The sequence below is a fragment of the Anticarsia gemmatalis genome, chromosome 2, assembly GCF_050436995.1.
Source record: "Anticarsia gemmatalis isolate Benzon Research Colony breed Stoneville strain chromosome 2, ilAntGemm2 primary, whole genome shotgun sequence".
Lineage (NCBI taxonomy): Eukaryota > Metazoa > Arthropoda > Insecta > Lepidoptera > Erebidae > Anticarsia > Anticarsia gemmatalis.
The window spans coordinates 11,987,219-12,014,858 of record NC_134746.1 but is presented as its reverse complement, the minus strand read 5'-3'; the positions used below and the strand labels follow the sequence as shown (position 1 = coordinate 12,014,858).

The following is a 27,640-nucleotide window of genomic DNA, read 5'->3' as shown; positions in this document are numbered from 1 at the left end:
CAGATCCGACACAACTATTTGTGGATCGCAGAAATCATTGTTCCATGTGGGTATTGCACCCACGTACTCCTGACGCAATGGACTGCGTGACGAGACGTTCATATGAACTTTATTTATTTAGAGGGTTCAAATTATTTATTATTTCGTTATTATAATATCCTATTCTCTTTTGTAGTCATAGAATCCTTTCAAGGAATGCCAAGCAGAAGGAGTCGTTTCTTGGTAAAACTACGATAGTTAATAGGATTTATAAAATCGATAGCAAGAAACCTCAACAGCTAAATTGATTCTATTTTCATCTGAACTGTTTTTGGTAAGCAGCTTTCCACGATTTCTATTCATAGGCACTAAAGCCTTACTTTTCCCTCTCACTACTTCAGAATCTGTTTTATTTTTTCACTTGAAGCCTAAAAAGACCAAACTTTCTCATATCACGCTTGGAATACCCGAAGGTGTAAGCAAAGGTATATGAAATATACCCACTGTTGCCTGACTGGGAACCACTGCATGATACCTTTTAGTCACAAAACTACCAAAACAGTAACCCATGAAATAAAGATTCCAGAATCAATTCCTCTTTTTAGATAAAATCAACCTATTTCTCTCACATATCACAAAGCCTTAATCTACCACGTCAGTCCTAACCCTTCCTCTATAATTTGCATACAGTACAATCGGATTGCACGCATGGTGACAGTAACAGGGTGTGACAGAGCCCTGGCCGGGTGTACAGCACAAAAGTGACGTCAGCGTTGATGCAATTTGTTGATTGGCGAGACGAATCTGCACCTAAATGCCGTTGATCTAGTTTCACGTTCAGTGAACTTTGCAGGCTGTGGAAGGGGATATTCTGTTGGTATCTATTTTTGAAGTTTGATGTAGTTTGGAGTGAAATTATTGTGACTAAAAGCATATATGTATACTAGTACTACATGGATAAAAATATGTGTCGGCATATTTGTAGCGCGATTCTGTCAGTGTACAGTCGGTAAGTATGTCCGAGTATCGAGAGTTTGACATTTAAAATGTACTGCAAAAATAATTCCTACTACGACCACTAGAGGCGCTGATCAGAGTTTTATACAAAATTTCTTGGTAGCTAAAACAATAGTGGCAAAGAATCGCGCTATTGATTATTGAATTGCTGTTTGATAAATTAGTGTAATGTTAATGGTCAGACTCACAATTGACAACATTTCAAAATTTTAAAGTACCTAAAATAAAAATACCATTTCTTTATTTTCTTACTCTGAATACAAAACACATTTTTTTATATTTTTTGGCTCAATATTTCGGGAGAAATAAAATAAAAACCAAAAATTACGCTATGACGTCACATATACGGAAGAATAACGTCTTACCTTTGCCTTTGCAATTTGAATAAAAGTTATGTAGATTGACATTTGAAATGTCATTAATGTTTTAAAGTAAACAAACACGAAAATACCACAATAAATAGGTTACCGAAGTATTTAGCATCATTTATGAACTTTAAACATTATAGATTTCTCGAAATGAATCCTAGTTAACAGTATAGGGTTATGAAGGATCTCAAATATTGTTTTGTGCCATCTTACGAAAACAGTTCTGGAGACGATCGAAAACAATTTTTTGCTGCGCCTAACTCAAACAAGCAAGAATAGTGTAATGCTGTGGGTGTTGTGTGTCCGTGTTTAAGATACTCGAGCCACACTGTTATATATAATAAACTAATTCAGATGAAAAAGTCACAGTAGCATGTGGGTCAATAAATCTCCATAAACCTATAATAAAAAATGAATAAAAAGACGTAAACTAATTTCAATTTGTTTTATTTAACACTTTCTAAAATAGTCTTAACAATATATTGCTTCCAGAATGGTTCAGCGTCTTCTAAAATCTTTGTAGTGTAATTTGCATCATACTCAATTTGTGTATTAGATTTGTCTGTTCAAAAGTTGGATCAGCAATACAAAACAGATCTTTCAGCATGCATCTGAACCATTACTTGGGCCTTACATTATCCTTGGAGTTTGCCATTTTTAACATAACTAGCTGACCCGCGCAACTTCGCTTGCGTCACATAAGAAAGAATGAAAAAAATTTCCCCGTTTTTGTAACATTTTTCGTTGCTACTCCGCTCCTAATGGCCGTAGCGTGATGTTATACAGCATAAAGCCTTCCTCGATAAATGGTCTATTTAACACTGAAAGAATTTTTCAAATCGGACCATTAGTTCCTGAGATTAGCGCGTTTCAAACAAACAAACTCTTCAACTTTATAATATTAGTATAGATTCTTGATTGTTTTTCCACTTATTGGGCATTTTATCTCCAGAACAAATTTCGTAGAAATCCCATCTGGTGGAACACCAATAACAGGGGAAATTAGAATTAGGCCTGAACTTAGAATAACTCCAAAATCATTTTCTAATATTTTAATTAATTGTTTTTATAATGTTTTACTTCGTCATATGGCTTTAAATTCAGGCACTTTATAGCCACCTAAGATACTTTGCACCAAAACACCATTTCCTGTTTGACAATGTACTGCTTCATAGATCCTAGAACCAGTGACTCTTCCCTGACACATGGAATGCCACAGCTTTGAATCTGCTTGATCTTTTGTTGCTTCAGCCACACTGTCAATCACCTTTTCACTTTGAGCATCTTGACAGAACTGATTAAAATCCCTATAGCTATGGTCTTACTGCTGGTGTATATACTGGAGCATTAAATTAAATATGCTGTAGTCATTTAAAGTAGGCTGATGTTTACCACAATAATTCAGGATTAGTCCTGAGTCTATTTTACGCTTCTCACATTCTTCAGAAAATATGGACAAAGTAATGCATAAGTAAGTATGTTTTCGTGCATATATTCCAAAAGCATTAAGTAATTTACTATGGGCAGGTTCCCACTATCAGCAACTTGGAGTCCTTCAGATATCTTCATGACTTATAAATAACGGAGAACGGAAAATAATAACTTATAAAACAATTAATGTATTTGTAAGCAAACAATAATACGATAGACGCGCCAGGTTGACAAGACACTGACATTTATATATTTTTTTTTCTAAATGATGTGACTTGTGAGGCAAAGGCATTATGCTATTCCGCCGTATATGTGACGTCATTTGGCACTTACGTCTGTTTAGAATGAAACAATTTTCAAAGTGAAAATCATGAATGAAAAAAACTGAATATCACAAAAATAAAAAATATGGGTCCCTTTATTTTACATCTAGTTTAGAATAAAAGGATAATATATGTTACTTAAAAAAATGAAATGTTGTCAATTTCGATAATTCTAAAGAAACCAAAAATGTATAATAAGAAATTTGCTGACGAATTGAGAACCTCATCCTTTTTTGGAAGAGGGATATCTCATATATTTTATATATAATTTTGTTATTATTTAGAAAATATACAAGAAAACAATCACCAATATTCCAAAATATGATAGTCCGGATAGTATCTATACCAGATAATCTACCTAACTTAATCTTATACCAACACATTAGCAAAGTGATTTTAACATGAGTGCCATCGTTAGAATGTTTCCTGCATCGCTAGCGTAAGCTATTTTGACCTGAATGCAGAGTACAAAGCCATAAAGCATCGGAGAATGCCTGTGGCATTAAGCCCGCCTATGTATTGTGAGAGAAATTTCACCCGACAGACGCATGTCCTGGAAATGCATAGAGAATTTAGAGATTTTACATTTCAATACATAGGAAAAGCTTAGTATGTTTCTACGTAGTAAATGCAATACGTGCTATAGCGCAAAGGAAATACTTTAGACCTGTTTTTGGGAAGCAGCTATTAAACTAGTCTTTATCATTACTCTATAAGAAGAGATGTTACACCATAGCTGCCAGATTTAGCAAAGCTAGCCTAGAAAGTACGCTAGGTGCTAGAGTTTACAGTAGTGCCTAGGCCAAAACGACCAGTGAGAAAATTTTTGCAGGCCACAGAAGTGCGTAGAGCACCTATACCAGACAAAAATTGAGAAAATATCTGGAGCAACTTTTGTCCAAACTCAAGTTATAGCAACGGAAAAGCTGTTATTTATGTTCAATTCCGGCACTAAACTGACGATAGTATGACGTAACAGGAATTCCTAGGTGAAGTAACAAGAAACTTTCAAGCGAGGAGAATTTGGTACCTAACTACACTTCCTTAGCATTCCTCCCCACAAATTCTAAATTCCTTGATCTACCCACGCTATTAAACCTGACTAAAATAGCTCTCTCAATCCTAATAAGTCACAGAATCGAGTTTAAAAATAGACCTGCTTCATCTACATTCATAAAACCGTCACGTAAAACTTAGTAGTCAACCCCCTCCCTACTGAGAACCCCCCACTGACGAGAATCATAAGGCTTAGTGCCCACACGCGGCATAACTTGGGATCCTTTGGCATCCGTATTAACGCAAACCAATTGTAATTATTATGCCTTGACTTTATTTTATTAGGAAGGCTTAAGCATGGTAACAAAATAACTGCTGACGTACGCGGGCATGAACGAATGATTATACCTCGGCATCCTAAGGACTTCTGAAGCTTGCTAGAGGATGCCAGGGTATCATGCAAGTTACTTACGTGGCATTTCTAAGATAAACACGGTATTGCTTTTGTACGCTTTTACGAGTATTATCGATGGAATGTCAAATTGATTGCCTTGATTATCGCGCGACTAAGAAACGCTAAGTCTAACTACTAAGTCGCTGAACAGTCCAGTGTCTCTTGAAATATGTGTATTCAGCGACTTTTGTAAATTTTTCGCCTATAATTTACAGTACTTTATTGTGTACCGATATTTGGTACATTTGATTATGTTCTGCGTCTTTTGTAGCCGACTGTATCATAGTTATATTAGTATTCATTACCGAAAAATCCCCTGGCATGCCGAGCCGCCAGTGGGTGCTAGGCCTAAGAACAAACGTTTGAGCACAAAAGCGTCGTGGTCCGTTCTTTGAGATTATCTACGCAAGATAAATATAATTAGAGCTACCTTAGTTTGTTTGCGGTCCTTGTTGTAAACCAGTTTCATTAAGTACGAGTTTTGATTGTTTTTAGACTTATCACACATTTAAAGTAAGTATTTAGGGCTTAGGTATGTTGCTTACCTAAGCAAGCCGGTAACAATTTTTAATTTATTGCATAAAAAGGCATTTTAGGTGTACTTTCGAGCTTAAGTGAAGGACTGCCATTTCGTTGCATCCTACTGTGTGAGTATTGGGTATTGATTAATTATAATTTTATGAGTTTCAATAAAAATGACATTTATATTTTAATAAAATACGCGATCTTACCTTAACATCTTCGGCGCACTTACTGTGGCCAGCGTCTCAAGCTACTTCACTGAATAGAATAAACTTAGAAATTATATTCTCGCTTTCCGACTATACTTTAACCATTTATTAAAACGGGACATCTTTCAAGATAAACTGGTGTATCCATCTTGAAAGACATTATGTTTCACAATAGCATCTGAAGTCACAATCGTCGCGGAAAATTACTCTATTGTGTTGTGACGTCATTTATGTAATGTGACGACATTTATTTATATACTTAGTTTTATTATATTACTGACTGTTTACATTTGTTAGGTTCTTTAGAATTACATATGTTTGTTGATATTGCGGCGGCGGCGCATTAATAAAATGGTCAGAGGTGTAAGGTATGGCTTATTTGTTTCCCGAAGTTTTGCCAAGTAATTAGTTCGATAGAATTTTGTAAAAACCTCGCTGTGAGTTTTGATTTGAAGATAGCTTTAGTTCAATTTAAAAATTATTGCCAACTTTCTATATTTTATTATTCGATCAAGAGCCCATGTCTCTCTATTTCTCACTGTTCGCTCCATAGGGTTGTCAGGAGAAAAACACATTTTTTCTCCTTTTATGTATTTTCACGGAAGACCATCTTAAACTAAAATAATATTTTTGGCTTATTTAAAATACCAGACGCTCGTCACAAAGTAAACATAACTACGATATCTCGTGTATTCGTATTTACACTCAGTTCCAACTCGAATTCACATATTTATAAGCTGAAACACTGCTCATGCTTCTAACCATCTAACTGCCCTTTGTCGGTTACATAACTTGCAATATACAACGTGTAAAGTATGTTTATAGACCACAAACGTGCCACACATACAGTGTCTGGTGCATTCGCAAACAGAGCAGTGGACTGACCAAATATTTGCCTCTAGCGGGAATCGAAACCGCACCCCTTAATGTTTATGTTGTGGCAGTGCTAGAAGTCATATTCTTACTTCATATTTTATTGCTATGTCCATGTAAGTAGGCGTATCTTTGTTGCTAAAACAAAATTCCGAAAAATAAGCCAAAATACCTACGAGTATAGCGCGATTTCTTACACTCAGTACTATCGACTATAGAGCATCTGTTTAAAAATTCTCAAAAAACAAGCCTATGTAAGCCCGGTAGAGGCGCCGATCAGATTTTCATACAAAATTTCTCGATATCTAGCCGGTGGTCGATAGTCTATAATCGCTAGAGAATCCCGCTACAGTTTTTCAGACAATATTTCTATATAGTTACCCGATTGTAAGTAATCGCCCCTGTAATTGTAACAGAAAACGTATGAAAAAACTGGGTTGCATGCAGATTTTTATACACTACATTATACAATAAATAACCACTTTATACTTTTCGTATTAACAGCAAATATTCGCACAAGATACCAAACCGCGAAAGAAATCAAACTCCATAATATTCTGATGGTTATCACAACCAACTGTTACAGAGAATGAATGTGTTTTGTTCAAAAGTACGGCACGCACGGCTCGCACATGTCATTGCAAGAATTATTACTACACAACTTGTTGCCTAAGAAATAGAGGTAAAGAAAACCTCAAGATTTGCTACCCTTCGAGAAAACATAGGATATGATAAGATTTTTCAGCTATAGCGAAGTATAAGTGGTGGTCATAATATCCTGTAGATAAATTAATATGCTATTGAACAATTGCTTGCGGGTCATTTTTTATTTAGTCTACTTTTTAGATCTTTTTTAGGTTTGCTACTTTATATACTTTCAAGAACTTTTGTAGATTAAAAGACTGAGAGATATTGGATGCTGTTTATAATAAATATCTTGACATCCTCACACTTCTCAAATCATCTATACTAAATAATGCTCAGGAAGGGTTTTTACAAAAATGTTCCAAAATTTTATTTCCTATAAATTCTTAGTTATTCTAGCCTAGATCCGTTTCATTTTGACGGCCTTGACTACACAAGTTTTCCGTGAAGGTTAAGGATACAAATATCGATGAGCTTGCCCTTTGAAGACGAAAGGTCACACTTCGTTAGCGATTTCATGGATCAGTTGGATGATTCTTCTCCGAACACCAGCGGAAGCACATACTATTGATGTTTGTTTTGCTATTCAAATTATATATAGGTAGTGATAAAGTGTACCTATAGTAGTTGCGCTCACCGGTCGGTAAACGATCTGTGAGTTAAGCAACCATTGGCGCGGTCATTCTATAGATGGGTGACCGCATAGTGGTATTTGAACTGAGCGTCTCCGCGCTTCGGAGGGCACGTAAAAAGACGGTCCCGGCTGTTCTCAATTAAGATAACAGTCGTTAAGCCATGTCAAAGGCCTCTCGGGCGGCTTGAACAACTTTGACCACTAACCATACGATAGATAGGTTATCTATCTATGGTATGAATAGGTTGACCACTAACCATACGATAGATAGATAGATAGATAGATAGATAGTGTACCTATAATTACTATCAAGCAAATTTTAAGCTATCAGAAATTAGCTTTCTACAGATTGTTACATCATAAAGGAAAAGAATGTTACCTTTTTTCCCCTCATCGGATAATAAGCTCGGTAAATAAGCAGTGATGAAAATACATTTCTGTTTTATTAAACACAATATTTTTGTACTTAACTGTAATTCGCGGTAATTTTTTATTATTAAAATATTTCCGGGTCTTACCGGGTACAGATTCATAAATTGTTTTTAAAATCAAAATATGTCGTACCAAAATTATGTATCACATAAAATATCTAAAGAAACTTTGGCTTATAAATATTATTACCAAAAAGTTACGAGGAAATCAGAGGAGGAAATAAGGTATAACAGGGATAGTATAGAGCCTGCTACGTCAAACGGTATGAATAGCGCACGTGACCAGCAGAAAGAGTAGCTTATCTATTTGAAACGTAATAGAGTCGTAAACAAAAAGGAAAGCCGCCCAAATAACTGGCTAAGCCGCTGAATTATAGTCGTTATTGCATCCTTTTCTCTCTTAGGAAAACTAGAGAAATAGCTATATTTAGTTACTTATGAAAAATAATGAGGCTGTTGTAGATTATGTTCTTTATCTATACTTATACTTATATACTTATTACTTATTACTTATAATATTATAAAGCTGAAGAGTTTGTTTGTTTGTTTGTTTGTTTGAACGCGCTAATCTCAGAAACTACTGATCCGATTTGAAAAATTATTTCAGTGTTAGATAGCCCATTCACCGAGGAAGGTTATAGGCTATATATCATCACGCTACGACCAGTAGGAGCAGAGTAGCAGTAAAAAAATGTTCCAAAAACGGGGAAAAATTTGACCCAGTCTCTCTTATGTGACGCAAGCGAAGTTGCGCGGGTCAGCTAGTATACTTATAATTTGTTTATCTTGGTGACTGGCATGTTAAAAAGACTAGCCCCAGACTGTTAGTGTCATTCTCGAAGGCTTGATTTTCTTCTACGCTGTGGTCGGCCGAGTAGACTATCCGTCGGACATTACACAGCAACATTTACCAGGCATGTCAGCGCGGCTTTGGGTGTCGTACGCTCGGCCAATGCTAGTGTTGTAGGAAAGGAAGCCTTACACTAGTCAAAAGCCTCCGAGCAACTTGAACAACTTTAACACTTCTACTATTTTACTAGCAAAAAAAGTTATAAAGAAACAACTTAAAAAAGAGACCTTAAAATGTGCTATAATATTCTGAGATAATTGAATTTAATGACGAAGCGATAATATGATCTAGAATTCTAGAACAAAAGCTTGATAGGGCTTTGTTCTGGGCTAATTCTAGATACATCCATCAATCTTGTGATATTAAGATTTATTTTCGTAATATATTTTTAACGCTACGATACGAACAATAATAAAACAAAGCTTAGTAGTGGAATGATTTTAAACAAAAAACGAACGTCAATGTCGACTACGCCAACTCAGAGACGGCTATGAGATAGACCCTGTAAAAGATGAAAAAAAAACGGGTTGCAGGTTACCCAGAATAGATATAGACTGCGAAGGCTGGCTGAACCAGAAAGCTGAAACAGCCAACATTGCTTCTATATAGGCTGGACATAAATAAATAAGAATTGTTATTTAATCAATATTAACTTAGGTAAGCGCGGGCTCACGTTGATAAAATTCCATGAACTAGTGCGCTGAAACGAATATGCACTTATGTTTGTCACCTAGGTGTTAAAAAATCAATTCAAAATTCTTGACAGGAAATCCAAGGTGAACTTTTAAATAGAACTTATACTCGTACAATCCTCAAATTACAATTCAAAGCATAATCTCTATCAAAACCTTTTACAAATAACTTCGTTATTAATCTATAAGACCCGGATGTTTTTTATTCGCCATAAGAAGGTTAGGACCATAATAAACACATACTACGCACCATTTAATGGACCCTCAATGGGATATGAGTTTTATGGCGCGGTTCAGGTGTGGACTTATATTGTTAGTCTTTAGTTCTTTAGAAAAGGCCATTTTGTTAGAGATTTTGTATTGAAAGGATGAATGGGTGAGGGGTCAAATGAGGTCATCGGAGTACGACGAGATGAATTTTGGTGAATGTTATTTGTATATTTTGTTAAAAATGATCAATTTTATAATAGTTTTCAAAATATTATAACGTTTTAAAAAATCTATTGAAGTTTTCTGTAACAATTATTTGCAATATCTAGTTAAATTCTGCTATAATCTGGAAGAAAGGTTCAACTATTGGTTAAAAAGAGAAACCAAATGAGATAATTTATTTCATGTAAAACGAACCGTGAAGTTTCTTGTACGATTTATTCTCATGCAGTTAAACGTTTTAAGGCTAACTTTGTAACTTGTACTTTTTACTTCCTCTTAAACTTCTTTTTTAACTATTTAAAGACTTTTGTTGAACTAAAACGTTCTGTAACACGATGGATACATTTGGTAATATAGTATTTATCGATTCATCGACATTGAATTAAATAAAATAAATAAATTTAATCCATTAGCGTCCCACCACTGGGCAAGGGTCTCCTCCCGTAATGAGGAAAGCCTTGAGTGCATTGAAATTACTTGACGAAATATTTACTTTTCCGTTTATTTTTTAGCTTGATTACTAAACACTGGTAGGACGCCCTTTCTCTGAATGCAGTACTTAGTATTTGCAATAATGTGTTTAGAAACATGTAGACTATGTAGAACTTATGACGAAGATATGTTCACAATTCTGTTCCTAATCACTTTTTGTACGAACAAACTTTATACTTTAAAAGTGTCTGGCATAACACCAACAAGCATCATCACTCCTCAAAGGCTATCTAAATAAAAAGTCAATTCACCAACAAAATCAGATTCATTTCAACATTTTACCAACATAAACCTTCTACTCTACCTTCAAAAGCCTTCAATATTAACAGAATCAAATCACAAAGTCCTGACAAATTCCTGTGATCGAGTCCTTTCAAACTTTCAAACTCGGCGCCATTGTAAGGTTCTACACAAAAGAGTTCCGGCTCGCCATATGACGAGTGCATTTTTTATTCAATACACCCTGTATAACCGAGGTCGGTTATTCATTCAACTTATTGTTTGAAATTGAACAGCCTTTATATCAGCTCTTTCTGAAGTTTTGCGACTAGTTTATTACACGTGCGACTTTTCAAATTGGGTTGGAATAAAGTGGTTGCTTTTTTTTTCTTAAACCGATCGGTAGTCTACCATCAGGTTCGTTCAACTACTAAGCTAAAGACTAGAGAGGAACAAAAGGGTTTTTTTCAGTAATTAGAGTTAGTGAGGCTTATCTCTGTAGTGTAATGACCCGTTTATTCTTAATTGACTTTCGCTTTTAGCTTTACCCAGATAAAAAGATCGACATGGACAAAATATAGTTCTTATGTTCGGGCCATTATCTGTTAACGTCAGTATCTGGTATGTCGGTAGCTCGATTCTCTACCACTATCGACTACGGAAAACCAGCTAACTATCGAGAAATTTTGTATGAAAATCTTATCAGAGCCTCTAACGAGCGTCGTAGGAATTATTTTGGCAGTACATTTTAAATATCAAACTCTCGTTACTCGAAAGTACCGACTGTACAGAATCGCGCTACAGTTTTCACGATTTAAAAGTAATACGGCAGAATTTATGTTTTAAAAGCGGCCTTGGTGACCACTGTTTGCTGTCGAAAGGTGAAGTCGCCTGTCGACTTTGGCTACGACTTACATTGGTAGAATGAGGCAAGCGGAACGTAACCGTCGGCCTGTCGATGAAGCTTATGTCTTAAAGCTCTAAAATTCCTTTTAGCGACTTCTATTCTGCAACTACGACATACAGACTACGACAAGCTACGACAGTTGTTCTTAGTCCTTCTTAAAGTTGTCTGAAACGCAAATGTTACTTGTTTATTACGAATTTTGTTTTCGCGAACGTAACTATGTAGTTTTGCATCCAAATCGACTGTGAAACAACTCTACCTACTAGGCAATTTACTTGTAGTTTATTCTTTTATAAATTTAATGCCAAACACTGATTTAGGACAACTATTCGTAACTAGCAAACTTTCCTACCCTAAAAATTTAGCATAAATACACTTTACATTTGCTTCTGCTTATCAACAAGCGATCTATGCTTTATCATTCCTGTATCCTTAAAATACAGAAAAACTACTTAGAAAAGTATAAAGCCCTATTAAAAAAGCGTTATCAAAGGCTTCTAATACAATATTAAGACGAGTAACGACATTAAAGGCACCTCAATAAATATAACAAAAGCCTTTTACGATAGTTATAGGCCTAAGAAATATCTACCAATGTTAATCTTCGGAACTTCAAGCTTAGATTAATTTGAACCTTAAATCTATAGTGTTAAGGTTTATTTTCTTACTTTCCTTTCAATTTTATTTCCCAATACGGTGTAATTTGTAGAAGGAATTGAGTTTGTGAGCAAAAATCGTAAATCAGTACACGTAGTTGGTTCCATTTAAGTAAATGAGATGCTGGAGTCGATAGTTTTAAATCTAGGACGGACTGGATTCAACTTATGAAATATGGATTAATAATGATTAATAGAAACTTTATTAGAGATGGGTGTTTTAGTTATGTTAATTTGTTGATTAGATTTATGTTTCGCTCAAATTGCCCCTAGCATGGTAACAAGCGGCAAATAAAAACTTGAAGTTCTTAAATTATAAATTATCGACACTAAAACAATAATTGCATTTGTTTGTCGTTTTTTATATCAAAACTACTTTATCGGTTTTGATAAAATTTGGTAGCGTTAAGCAACTTAAGTCCATAAAGACAAAATACCATTTTTATAATCAATATTGGAATTTTTAATTTCTTCCTTCAACAGTTTCTATTGCATCAGTAAGAGAATAATTTGTGATCATCGTAATTCCAAAAGTCTTAAATCCAAACAATTTGTCATAATATTTAACCTGCCCTTTTTCGAATCTTACACAAGTTTATAAACGCAATTTGCCAAAACTTTTCAAAGAATACCATGTGGGAATATTTTGTCCAGAAAGAGGGGAAATTAAATTGTATTTTTCATCAGGCAACACTGAAAAGTTGAAACAATGTTTTGCTGCGGGAATTCCGGGTGAAATGTTTTTGGTTGCAGGATGGAAGAGAACAGGCGGGAAAATGGCTTAATGTTCAGCTTCGTGAGGTCTCAATGGACTTTAGTAAGAAAAAGTACTGCGTGGAAAGTGAACCTATGGCCTGGACGTTTTGAAAACGTGTTTGTGTGATGATACGTTGCATATTATTGAGACACATTTCATTCATGCATATAAGAGGTAAAATGTTTTTTTTTCCATAGTTAGATAGAATTATATTTCTTTATTATACGGAGAAAAGATATAGTCTAAAAATCTTCTGAGAGGCTAAGCTATTAATCTACTGAGTATAACATTTTCTGAGCACGGAAAATTCGATAGTAATTTAATTAAATATAGATCATAAACTATGCATCTATAAAATGCTTGAAACTAATTAGCATTAAATCAATATCAATTAATTGGAACAAATTTTAAACTCCTGTAATACCAGCCGTCATCGATACAATAAAACAATTAGTGCACTCAATAATTTTCACGCGGCAACCCCGTGCATGTGGATATGGCGATGAAATCAATTAATTATAATGACATCGGCCAGTGATGGCTTGTTGATATTAAATTTAATGGAGTTTGAGCTAAATCAACTTGTTTACAAAATATGGTTACTAAATTTATGTTCAACTATTTCTTTATTAGTGTTGTGATATCTAAACAATTAAATATTTTTAAGAGCCCACAGATTTACATTTATGTCTAATGATTCGTATATTGTCCTACCAGTGTACGATTTATAAGAATTGTTTTTGACTAAAATATGTTCTTGAGAAAGCATACACAAGACAATTGACAATCAAGAATGATTTCTTGGGCACCGAAAACGACACCTTATTTTGTAAATCGTTCTAATGCATTCTAAATAAATAGAAAACATTAATAGCTAGTAAGCAATCTCACAATACCTGTATTTTCAATTCTAAATTAAACATTGATGAAAATGAAAAATAAGTTTTCAATATTTTTGAAAACAACTCAACTACCGAGAATACATATAAAAGAGATATTTTAAAGACAATATTGAATTTAAATCGCTCAAACTGCCCTACATTCCATAATATTGCGATATAAATTGAGGGCAGAATACGGCTTATTTGCGGCGTATCTAAGATATTTGTAGTAAGTGGGTCAGTAGAGTACGCACGTTCTACGTGACACTCTGAAGGCTTTGTGGGAGATGCAAGCCTTTGTGACCACGCATTTTACTTTGAAGAATATTTTAAGATGTTGAGAAAGAAGAAGAATTGTGAAATAAAATTAAGAAAGAAACCCTTGATCATTAGTGATAGAGTAACAATTTCAAATATTTTTATGCCATTACAATACAATTCAGCGCAAAAAAATGATTTTACAACTTTTTTGTTACTATAAAATCCACAAGTTTGGCTTGTTAATAGTGGACCTTGTAAAGTGGAGGGTAGAATGATATAACAAGGATGGTGGTTTTAAAATCATGTAACAGTTAAATTTTCCTTTGAAATTATTTTTATACACTGTAAAAAAACATCGCAAATGACCTCGGCAGTCAAAACTAGCCTGAAAATAAATTCGTTATATCTTTTGCATGCGGACAGTATCAAGTAGCGTTATAATTTAAGCTCCATCATACTTGAGTAGTCAAAACCGTTAAAATGTTCATGATCTTAAAGAAAAATATATTTTCCATGTTTTTCTTTTTTCCTAAAACACCTTTATCCTCAAAAAGTAGCAAAACGAAACAACAAGATGCTAAAAGGAAAATATTTCTTCACAATTTGAAGTATTCTTTTGGGTTCGCAAAATGTGCAATGTTTTGTCTTGTGAAAAATAACTCAAAGGATTTTTTGTAAGAGCAAAGTACTGTCCATTCATACTACTCGGCAGTTCTCGGAATATTATAAGCAAATTAATTATTCGGGTTCCAAATTAAAAATTTCTTGAAAGCATTGGTTCTTAAAAAAAATAACTTAATACCCATTTAAAAAGTAGTAAAAATACGCATTAATTTAAAAACAATTGAGACCTACGAATTTAAAAAAAAAACAGAAAAGATATCATACTGTTTTTAAATTGGAATATTGTAAAGTTATGTGTATATTGTTAAAAGGATATAACTATGCCAAATAATAATTGATTTGTTGGCCACATTGCTTTCATCAAACGGCAAATTATATAATTACTTGTAACATTTTACAAAACTATATCATAGATAAAATTTAAGAACTACTTTTGATTACTATGGTTGCAATTAATAATTGTATTGTGTACAGTACAGGTCGCGATATATATAAAAACCATCTGCACTTAGCTTAATACTATTTTTTATACAAAAACCTTATTTATTTAAAAACTTAAAGGCATCCAAACAATACTACAAAACACTACAGCCAGTTTATATTAAACTCGGTGAGAAAATTCCACGATCATACTCTTTGTAAGGCTTTCGAGTTAAATTCGCTCTTCTCGTAATTCCAGCTATTTTAATAGCAGTAGAGTTTCTTAAGCGTACACCCGGGTATTATAACAAGGATATCCGGTTCTAATTTCACCTTTATTTGCTAGTTATTTATACGATTCCTGGTATTTGTCTTCGTTGTTGTGAGACACAGGTTAAATGGACATTGATATAATAGTTGTCATAAAGTCAAAGTTGGCTACGGTTATAATAAATTGAAAATTAGATGACTTAAATATGTACATATAAAATTCTACATACAAAATCTTTCCTAGTTTTCATAAAGGAAATGGGAACAGGGCGCCATTGCTATAATTTCGCCATTGATTGCTATAAATCGATTGTATGTTTGTACAACTGTCGCACAATAATTATAGGTCTCGGGTTAGAATCCCGGCTGAAGCCAAAAAGTAATTCCTGAGTTTGTCTTTTGTTTTTTTTAACTATTGTCTTTTAGGAAAACACACATTGAGTTACAAAGCAATGTTGAGAGCTTAAATAATTGTGTTTCCAACTATTTTAATAGCTCCGTGAAAACGCCCGGGTTTATTAAGGAGAAGGGTATGTAACCGGGTATCCGGATCAAATTGCTTCAACTTGTGTTTCTACGTGTGTTATTTCTAGTTGAAACCAAACACACTGATTATTTGAAATAACATTGCGCTGTTGTTGGGAGTTACTTGATATTTATGTTGCTCAATCTGTTTATATACAATAACGCAGCGGACTATGTACTTACAAGATCTTATATGACAATACTTATACCTCGATTCTCTACCATTATCGACTACCGACAACCGGCTAGCTATCGACATTTGACATTTAGAATGTACTACCGAAAAAGTTCCTACGAAATTTGTCGATCATACAAAATTTCTCGATGACAGGTCGGCTGTCGGTAGTAATAGAGAATTGAGCTACTATTTTTGACAAATAAACAACTTAGATTTTATAAGCATGAAATAAAAGTCATTCATTAATTTATTTAAAATTAGTAAGGAGAAAGCAAGAAAATTTTAATATTTTTAACTTTTTAACACACTCAAAAACAGTTACGTGAATCATAAATTAAGGAGGCGCCTAAACCTATGGATTCTTTTCTTTTCTCTTGCCCTTATTCCACAATACGTGGGATCGATCGGCGCAGAAATGTTTTCTCTTAAAAAATGCCGTAGAGGACATTTTTTTTATGTTTTTAAATAACAACCGTATTGACATCAACTTACCTCCAATTAATATTAATTATGTGATTTTTCATATTAATTTCACTCATAAAAATAATTTTATCTGTCAATTTGTAAATAGTTCTCTTCGCGGAAACTAATTTTGATTGAACTTTGAATTTATATCGTTGAAGTGTACTCGTACTATATTACAACGAATACTTGAAATTTCAACTGCGAACATTTCACTGAAATATTCGGTTATACGTGAATTAATTACGGGTATATTCTGATTATTATGAGACTGGTAATCACGGGATAGAATTCCCGGGACAGGCAAAGCTATTGAGCTTCATTTTATTTCTACTAGATTATTTTTAAAAAAGTTGCCTTAAATAGATCACATGCTCGCTATATTGCAATAGGCTTAGCGCAAAGCGACTAACACTGTAAATGGCGAAACATAAATATATTTTCATATACCTCTGCCTACACAACTGTGTAAAAAAGGTTGTATGCAAGAAATAAATAGTCTACGTTATCATTTTGACAAGATGCGCAAATAGTGTATTGATTTACATTGAGTTCATTGACCTTTAAGTATATTCTACTTTGTATGGCCGGTTACGCTAGACAGGCAGACGTTTCGGCCTGATAATTTTATGATGACCTTTTTGGGTAGCGAGGTTGTACTATGTTCAACAGTCTTTCTTATTTTTTCTTACAAATAGCTATTGTTATTATTTTTTCTATGAAAATAGTACCCAATGATAGATCTAGGGACATCCACTATCTCCAATCCAAATTTGTTAATGTCGTAACGTCATTATTATGAAAGATTGTTTAGGTGCTTTAACTCTTTTTCTTATTTTGGTACTAATTTTCTCTCAAAAGAAAAAAATACAAAATATCAAAAATACCAACAATATTATCGTACTTACCTTTCATTTCAATCAAACAACCAAACAAATTTAAGAAAAATCATCACTTTAAATACATAATTAGCTATGAAAGCGGCTCAATACATCGATAAATGTGCTAAAAATATATTCATAGGGATAGTGCGCGTCTTTCGACCAATTATTGCCAGTCGATTGGGTCACTGAGGTCAAAGGCTTTGAGGCCACTCGGTCACTGTATATACTGGCCATCTAATAGCTATTAAAAGGTCCTTATAATAAAAAGAAAACTTTATCGTGTTTGCTTTTTTCTCGTATAGTGATCTTGTAGTGAAAGTTATGAAGCTGAATTATATTTCACTAGCTTCTGCCTGCGTCTTCGTTTGCGTAAAAAGATTATTTGGGGTAAAAAGTACCCTATCAAGTTATAAGCTATCAGTGTATCAAATTTCACAAACATCTGGTCAGCAGTTGTTTCGTGAAAGAGTAACAGATAAAAATCCATCCATTAATTCTAACAAATTTTCAAATTTAATTTATTGGTAGGATTCTATTATGCTTACGCTGCTTATATGTCCGTCACCCATACTCCTTCAGTGTGTTTGTTTGTTGTAGATACTATCGAGTATCAAGAGTTTGCTGGTACACAAATACAAATTACTTTTGCTATAAAGATTTAGCAAATTGATTCAAGGCTAATCTCTAGAATCCCTACATTATACCTTTCAAAGATACCTTTACCTTACCTTTCTTTCTCAATTCAAAAGTTTTAAAATACGAAACTACGATATTTTGATACAAAACTCAGCACAATTAGAAATCCTTAGAAGTCCGTGTCATACTGGTTACCAGACTAAAACGCTTCTCTAAGAAATAAATACGAAAAAATATGCTCGAAGCAAATGGCATAAAACATCCCGTTACCCTAAATATCAGACGCGAAACGCGAAATATAAATTCAGAGAGGATTAATATTGAAGTAATTTCACGAATGGTGAAGGGAAAATTCGCAAATTTCGAGCGAGAATTAAAAAGTAAGGGTACAGACGACAGCAAAAATATGTGTACACTGAACCAGTTTCAAAGACATTGTAATCAATGGAAATTGTAAAAATTAATACTCTTTGACATCTCTTTACTAATTTTAAAGTCACTTTGTATTTATCGTCGACCCATAGCATTAATTAAATATATCTTTTTATACACATAAGTATGATTGAAAATGTAAGTGAATACGTATTCGTGCTCGTGACTGTACAACTCACACTTGACACAAAATGGAGATCCGATGCTCTGTTTATTGTTGTGTTTCTTTGAATACGAAATTAAGTTAACTACGATAAAGAATTTTCAGTTGAGAATTTTCATAAAGAGGATTTAAAACTTTTTGTTACAAATATTTTATTAAAAAGATGCTTAAACGTTGTGAAATTAATATTATAAGAAGTTAAAAGGGTATTTGAAAGAAAACAAAAGCTACTTAAGTAAAGAAAGTCTTTGAGAAGTACGGCTTTTGATTTCGGCTTGATTTGGCAAAGGGCCAATGCTCTGAGTGAGATAGTTAACTAACTAACATTCCTCTTACTGTTGCTTAATGACTTTATAAATCTTAATTAAGTTACGCTGTGGTCAATAGCAGCATTTTTTAAGCTAGTAGGTAATCGTGATTGCTTAGAAAATGGTAGTAGAATGGTTAATTGGCGTGATTTGAAAGGTTTTGTTAAACATTGGTCATCCATCGATAAGTGATCAATAAGTGTAGTAACAGCTTTAACTCAGAGTATAAACAATAATATAAAAACTTTCTCAAAGAAATCGTTTACGCGGACAGGATCAGAGAAGAGTCTTGTATCACAAGATGTATGGATGTGAATAAAGAAAACAAAGTTAGGTATCGCAGCAAGCGGCGTTCTTTGGTCTCTGACTACACCCATAAGAAACAGGCGTCATTCTGTGTATGTTTAGTTAAATATTGGGTCGGGGAAAAAGTCTTTTCGCATTATAGTATGTATGAACTTGTAATAAAATCTTTTCTCTACACAAAAAAGCTCGATATTTGGGTACCTCACGAGCTTACTAAAAGAAACCTAATGATCCGTGTACTCATTTGTGATTCTTGAAGCCAAAGAGATTTTATTACAACTTCATACATACTATAATGCGATTTTCCCCGGCCTATAATATATTCTCATTTGTTATCACTTTGATGACAAATCGATTTTTTTAATTCTTACCCTAACAATTTAGAGCTTAACCCATGTAAAATGAGAACAGTCCTCGAGCAATGCTAATCTAACGTTTCAAAAACAAAACAGACATAGAAATTCATTTTTATCTCGTAAGGCTCATGACATTCGTGACACCTGCGACCCCTCGTTAATCCTCAGTCTCGAGTCTCACTGAACGAGACGAACCATTCAATTTTATGAACAACCATCTTGGATTGTGCCTCCTAAAACTGTACTTGCCTCCAATTTCAGTTTACGATGAAAATTATGATATTGTAGGGACTATGTTTTATTTGATTCAATGATTCTATAAGAATATAAGATTTTATGAAAGAAAATCTGCTTAGATATACATACTATGTATTTTTTACACAATATGTTTAATTGTCACGAAGAGTTAAAAATCGCTTTGCCTTTGGTTTCTGAAGGGGTAATTTACGATCTGTTTTGATTTTTTTGTCAATTTTGACTTTTTACGGAATAATACTTAGAGAATATATCAAATTAATTCCTCGAATAAAATTGATGGAAAAAACGTCTGTTAAGGTATTAAGTTACAATCATTCTCTTACTGAAAGAATCTAGTTTGATAGTAAACATAAAAATTCAATTAAACAATTGCAGCTTTAATAACTACTTTATTACTCTTTAGTCATCATAAAATTTCGCCAGAAATTAAAAGTGCATTTATTTTGCAATTTCACTACAAACATAAATCTAAATCTAGGACAAAACGAACAACTCACTAGAAGCGTTAAACGCTCACATTAAGTGAAAGAGGTTGTTAAAAAGAGATAGCAACATAAAACAATCGTCGCGTATTTCAGGCTTAACGAACTGTTAATGTAACACAGATATTGAGTTCGCTAGATACCGCAAATTTTAAGGTATAGCGTACCTTGAACGAAACGGGAAAGAATAGAATTCAACGAGTTTTTATTCCTGCACGTAATGTAATGTATGGGATTTTTAGTAAACGTGAGAAAAAAGAACAGAAACCTAGTAAAATAACATCTTGCTTGCAGTTTCCGGAGGTCTATATACTATATGTAGAAGTTTATGAAATACATTTTATAAAGACAAACCCTACTATTACTATTTACTGGATTGAAAATGTTATTTTGTAGCAATATTCTTACAAAACTGATAAAGTAATAAGATGGACTTTAGCTTAATTTGGTTGGTGAATGGTTGATCAGATTAAAAATGTAAGGGCAAAAAGTGGTTATTTCTTAGTCTGTTAATACTATGAGAACACAACATGAGCACTTTAAAATCCTCCCCTAGATTATTTTTTTCTTTACTCAAACCGAAAGTTCAATAGTGCTTTGCTCGACCTATAAATCGAGATGTCAGAATCTAGCCGTATCTAGAGTATATAAATATCTACGGTGAACCATTTGTTTCACGTAGAAAGAGAAAATATGATTATTTCAGCGCTTGAACTGAAAGTTAGTGAAAGAACATTGTGATACGTCAAACGAAACAGACTGAAAATACTTTTACTAATGGCTGGCTTTTAACAAAATAAAATGTAATAAATATTTGTCAATAAAAATAATTATGTTTCTTTTAAGAATACTTCTTTTGATATAATGTTAATATTACGTATTACTAGCTTTTGCCCGCGCCTTTGTCCACGTGAAAGATTTCCTGGGGTAAAGGATCCTATGTGTTAATTCAGGTTCTAAACTATCAGTGCACCGAATATCATTACAATCTGTCCAGTAGAATTTTCGTGATAAAGGAACAAAGATACATTGATCCATCTATACTTATAAACTTTCGCATTTATAATATTAGTAACTAGCTGGTTTGTAACATAATTGACTGTTTAGAAGTAATTTAATAGTAAATATTAAATATCGAGGACGTACTGTCTGGACGAAATTACACAATTATATAGACATTGAATAGGTACTTTTTGTGCTATTAATTAAACTACTACTGCCTTGAACGATGGGAATTGAAACATATGGAATGATTTTGAGATACTGACCCCTGACTTGTAACCGTAATATCAAGATAACGTTATTTTTCTTTCTTTCGACAGTAGAATAGCGCTAATCCACATTCTGGTTTAATTAAGGGTATAGGAGTATCATATGATGAAATCGACGAGTAATAATAGTATACCTATATGAAACTACACATACTTCAATAGGATGTTTAAGAAATTATACTACACAAACTTTAAAGATTCAATCTAATTTTTAATGGTTAAACCGTCTTGAACGAACTAAATGAGATCCAAATAGAATTCACCGGCTTCCCCAAATTTCTAATGCTTTAAATTTTTACTAAAGTATTTTGTGATTACACTGCAACCTGTATATTCCTTCAAGGAATTCTTCCTTAGTAGCGTTATTAACCAAAGTTGTTTAATTGTCAGGTGCAGCAGACAAGGAGGCCGATGAGGAAGAGGGCACGACGGGAGCGGCCGCGCCCCCAGAGGTGACTGAGGAGGAACAAGAACAAGGGAAGCATATCCTGCCTCTCGCCACACAGCAACCTATCATGTGAGTAGAGAGCAAGAAATTTATGACCTGTATCAGAGTTAAAAAGTAAGGCATCGCAGAAAACGCAAAAACTGAGAGTAACCAAGCTATGAGGAGGACTCCTTGATTCAACCTTGGTTTTTAATGTAAAACTTTGACTATTTTTTTATATAGATAGTTCCAATAAAAGTAAGGTGGTTGATACACATTTACAAAACCAAGACGCCTATAAAAGTACCTAATCAAATGAATACTAGCGTAACTTCTTTTTTCAAAACCAAAAGTAATGCAAACTTTAGTGCTATGATTAAGAATACACGGATATTTTGAATGTAAATTGACACCAATTATATTATAATGATCTTTTTTTTGTTGCAGCGAGGTGTCAGCGAGTCAGCAAGACTTCTTCAAATTGTTGGACGAAAAAATTGAAAAGGTAATTTCCCTCTTTATTTCGTTAACAAGCATAACGAGCTTTATTAATTTTATTGTGTTTATTAAAAGCAATTATTTGTTACTAAATATTTTTTTAGTGATAGCCGAGTGGTATAAGTTGACACCTCCCACTCAAGTGGTCGCAGGTTCGAACCCGAGGCAGCACACCAATGACTTTTCGAAGTTATGTGTGTATTAGAAATAATTATCACATGCTCCAACGGTGAAGGAAAACATCGTGAGGAAACCTTGCATGCCTAAAATTTGTTTAATACATTTATTGAGGGCATGCAAAGTCCCCAACCCGCACTTGGCCAGCGTGGTGGACTCAAGGCCTAACCCCTCCCTCATTACGGGAGGAGACCCTTGCCCAGCAGTGGGACAGTAATGGGTTAAATTTATTTATTTATTATAAATATTTTTTTGTTTCAGGGCAGGGACTACGACTCCGGCAGCGAAACGGAAATCAGAATAGAAACGGAGCGTCGAAAGCTGCTGATAGAACAATGGCGGTCGGCGTCACAATCTACACATTCCTCACAATCACAGCCAAGTCCACCCACTCCTGCCAGGAGGAGGGTGCCGAGGCCTATGCCAATGCCGCCAGAAAGACAGAACAGCCCAGGATCTGGTAGAAGATGCTACAGGCAGCAGCATGTGCCTGATGGTATGTCGCCACCGCCGCGAAGAGCCCACAGCGCCCAGTCTCACCACCCACCAGACCCGAGACAGATCAACGGTGACAACTGGCACGACCACTCCAAATCATCACCAGTCAAAAGGCCCCAAAGCGCTGGAGCAGATTGGAAAAATCCTCCCAACCAACCAATGTGTATGAGAAAAGTTAAAAAGAATGAAGCGAACGACATCAGAGCTAATCACAAAGAAGCAGACGGTGGAAGTCCAGATGTATCTCAGATAACATTTAACCCAACATTCCAAACTCATAGCCCGGCTCATTCGGCTAAATGTCAGCAGCCGTACATAGCACAGATCATAAGCTACCCGATGTCGCAGCAAGTGACCCCGCCATCTCCACCCAAGTACATTGCACCTCCTGAAGAGTACCAGGACCCTCAGAACAACGTCGTGGACAACAGCAAGTATCCGACACAAAGGCAGACTCCTCCGACGCCGGTGACGCAAGTAAACCCTCAATCACATATCTACTACATACACGGTAATACTACAGCGACGTTGGCCCCAGACATAGCTCAGCAAAGACAACAGACTGCGATTAACTTGCAGCAGTATGTAGCGATGAAACAAGCTCAGCAGCAAATGTATACATATCTACAGAGAAGTCCGCATACAGTGTTTCCTAATATGTATGATGCGCAGAACCCGCCTCCGAATAGAATGTATGAGGGAGAGGAGTATACAGGGCAGTATGCACCTCATCATCCAGCATTGAGGCCACACAGTGCTCCGGCGCCAGTAGGAGTAGTACGGCCGATGCCTCCTGGCTTTAACCCAATGCCTGATGGAACTCATATGGTGCAGATGCCTATGTGGACGCACATGCCCCCAGTAGTATCCACAATGGGTCCGTGGGTTCAAGGACAAGTCCCCCCGGAGATGCAGTACTACCCCCAGTCGCAGTTCATGCCGATGTACCGGCCAAACTCGGCGGGATCAGCGGGAACATTGACGAGATACCAGAAGAAGGATCCGAGTGATAGTGAAGTGAAGAGTAACGTGTGCCAAAGCATAAATCTAGTCAGACAGAAGCCGATAGGTCAGATCGTGTCCCTCCCGGGGCAGGAGCTGACGGTGTGTAATAACGTGAGTGACAGTCCCAGCCCGGCCTCCGTGAGCACCGACAGCGGTGTCTCGCCCGGGAACAGTGTGCCCAGTTCCAAGAACTCTGTCTTCAATACTCCATCAAATACAAGTGAAACTTTTAATCTAGAAACTAAGAACAAAAAGAATAAACCTGTACAACAACCTAGATCTCTTAAAAATTCAAAAAGTCTAGATTCTTAGTGAAAGTTTGTAATTATGTAGATTTTCTAAGTGTACGTAGCAATTAGTCGTAATGGCTATGTAAATTATAGTAAAATTAGATTCCAAAGTGCTTATCATTAAGGTGATGCGGTTTGGGGTACATTCTACTAGCATTACGCTGATCTGAGATTAAATAAATAATTTAAATGTTAAGTGAGAGCTGAAGATCGAGATGTTAATTCGCCGTTCTGGATAATGGATTTGAAATTTCGCATTAACGGGTCTTACCTCATAACAAATAAATAGATCCATAAAATAATGAATAGACGTATTTTAAAACTGTGTCACTTTAGCGTATGTTACGATCGTTTATACATTTTATCAACAAAATATTAGACATTTCGAGTAAACTTTTTACCATTTAGATAACTTTTTAAAGTTAAGGATGTACCTCAAAACGTAGCATTAAATAAATAATTGTATTTATTGTGATCTATTGAGACGTTTTTTTGTAAGATTGGTGTTAATCTTATCGATGTAGATGATAAAATATGTGAATATCACCGCTTCACTCTTAGCTGTGATCGTTTCTTCGTTATGTCAATATTCCTGACACTTTTTCGATGAATTATGAAAACACGAAATTAGAATTAGAGACGACAGTCGAACGCAATTAACTTCACTCCATGGCTGGTTATCGAATACTCCGTTCAAGTAACTATCAAAAACGTTAAAATATTGTTTGGCTAATTGCTAGAATTAGCATATTATGAAGTACAGTAAGTGTCAATTTTCTTTTTTTTTACATGAAATATTATATGTATATTCCGGGTTCCAAACGATTGCGTACTACCTTTCCATATAAAAATAAAAAGTTTATTTGTATGTGTAATTTCGAAAAGGGTACATCTCACAATACAAATACATAACACATAAGCCCTTTTCAAAACTGCGCATTCAGATAACAACTTAAAAATTCCGTGTTTTTGTAAATCATTCTCTATCACCTTTTATTTTAATATCTACAGTATTTTATACTTTTATTTTGTAATTGTAAATTATTATAATTATATTTTAATTTATGAAGACGGGTATAAATTTAAATTAATTGAATCCTACGAAACTTATCGAATCTAAATGTATGTTTAGATAAAGACATGTAAATGGTACCTTTAAGTGCCGAGATGCATTTTAAAATTATCCAATAATAACGGTAACGAACTTATTTGTTGTTTCATTTCATCCTTGTAGTAAAAAAGAAAATGAATACCATGGCCTATGTACTCTAGGAGTGAGAATAAGCTCCAGCAAAGTTGGATAGCCAGACAAAAAAAGTTATGAATATATTTTAGTTAGAGTTACAAAGTCATAATATTAAGATCAACATTAAACGATTTTCTGTATTCATATCTAGTTATTATCACAGTATATTAGAATAAAACCTATTACTTAGCAAAATTACTTCGAAAACCTAGATAATCTTAAAAAACTAACTCTTAACTAACTTTAACAAACAGTCAGAGGTGCTCACTTAAGTCAGTATAATATATGTCAGTATAGTATACATTTAAATACTTGTAAGTAAAAAAATGCAGCTTAAACACCACAAACACAAACCTATTACACGTGCCTTACCGAACGATAAAAAGGCCGAACACTTGACCAATTACTGAAATATTTCCCTTCGCGTACTTCAAGTAACTAATAAGTACATAATAAGCACAAAGCGACCCCACTTAAACGTAGCTTTGCCTGTGATATACATAAAATAATGAGTTTATATACAACATTGTTGCGATTAGTATCAAAATAAAGTCATTTTATAAACAAACTAGATGTATAACAAAAATAGGGTCAGCCAAAGACATGAAATGCTACAATTAAAAATACAATTGAGATTAGAAATAGGGAGTAAAAATCAAAACCTATAAATTACTTTTGACATGCGAGAAAAGTATGATAAAATATTTAAAAACTAGATATTCAGAGCGGAAACTTTAAGTATCATGAAGGGAAACAATTTTTCTAAAGATACTTTAATTAACTAAAAGAAATATGCTTTCACATTTGGAATAGACATAACTGCATTAAATCCACATGCATCTGGTTTTGAACTCTCTCATTTCACTTCATGGGCTGTGATATTTTTTCACCCTGTATAACAACAGAATGCAAATGTATTTAACTCACTGCCAATTACTTGACCCTACCTTAACAACAAGCCGAGATATAACACATGTACACTTTTCTTACAGAAACATACATACAAAGCAAGCCAAATAAAAAAGTATGCAGCTGGACACGACATCACAAAATGAATGGAAGCAAGTCACCGGCGACATCAAAGCTTTTTGTCACAAGAACTTCTTATTGTCCTACTTTCTTAAGGCTATTCTCTAAAGCCAGACTTGTTAATGGACCTTTATGTAGTCTGAATTACAGTGCTTAAGTTTTTACAGACCTAAATTACTTTTCTAAAGTGAATATTAGGAATTTAAAGTGTCAAAGTTATTCTAGTCCGGCAATTTAGGATTTCATTCAACTCTGCTTTTATAAAGAAGGCATTGTAAAAACATTCATATTGGAGAGAAAATGAAGAAGACGTTTACGACCTTTTTGTACGGAAATTGTTCGTCATTAAAACTATATTTTCTCGTAAATCTTTGTGAAATACTTTTTATGCATTATTAGATAATATTAAGTCTGAAATCACACTTGCATAAAACAGTAATAATGTCCTCCCAGCCGATATACGGCTACGGCGGTCAGTTTCATTGAAACTGGCCATCTGTGCAGGACTTTGTTTATAGTGTCCAAGTGTGTGCACAATACACAGGTACACTCTCTATTCCATCACTCTCATAGTTTGGTGGGACGGACAACCGACACGACCAGTGAGAGGTCAGGCGCAGGACCGACGGCTTTACGTGCTCTCCGAGGCAGGGAGGTCTTCGACCTCAACTTCCTAACTCCGGGCAATTTCTAGGAAATTCTTAACAGAAAATCTCAGAAAAGACTTTTTGGCCCGATCCAGGATTAGAACCCGAGACCTCTCGCACCGCAGTCGCATATACTACCGACCGCGCCACAGAAGCAGTCATATATAAAACAGTAGTAATAAGCCTAAATGTAAAGAAACGTATACCTTGCAGTAAATA

The 27,640-nt window shown here is 34.6% G+C and overlaps 1 protein-coding gene across 2 annotated transcripts in view; it reads left to right on the top strand.

Annotated features, from left to right (window-relative positions):
* LOC142984890 (uncharacterized) overlaps window positions 1-25,701 on the top strand; it is a 111,818-nt gene extending 86,117 nt beyond the window's left edge. Inside the window, exons 1-4 of one of the 2 annotated variants that reach the window (XM_076132770.1) lie at window positions 12,881-13,061; window positions 21,995-22,121; window positions 22,479-22,536; window positions 22,968-25,701. In XM_076132770.1, the coding sequence (XP_075988885.1) occupies window positions 13,013-13,061; window positions 21,995-22,121; window positions 22,479-22,536; window positions 22,968-24,521 (1,788 nt within the window). In that variant the 5' untranslated portion in view covers window positions 12,881-13,012 and the 3' untranslated portion in view covers window positions 24,522-25,701. Of the gene's footprint in view, window positions 1-12,880; window positions 13,062-21,994; window positions 22,122-22,478; window positions 22,537-22,967 lie in introns of those variants that run through there. The other variant, XM_076132762.1, reaches the window with a different exon arrangement.
* The last annotated feature ends 1,939 nt before the right edge of the window (window positions 25,702-27,640 follow it).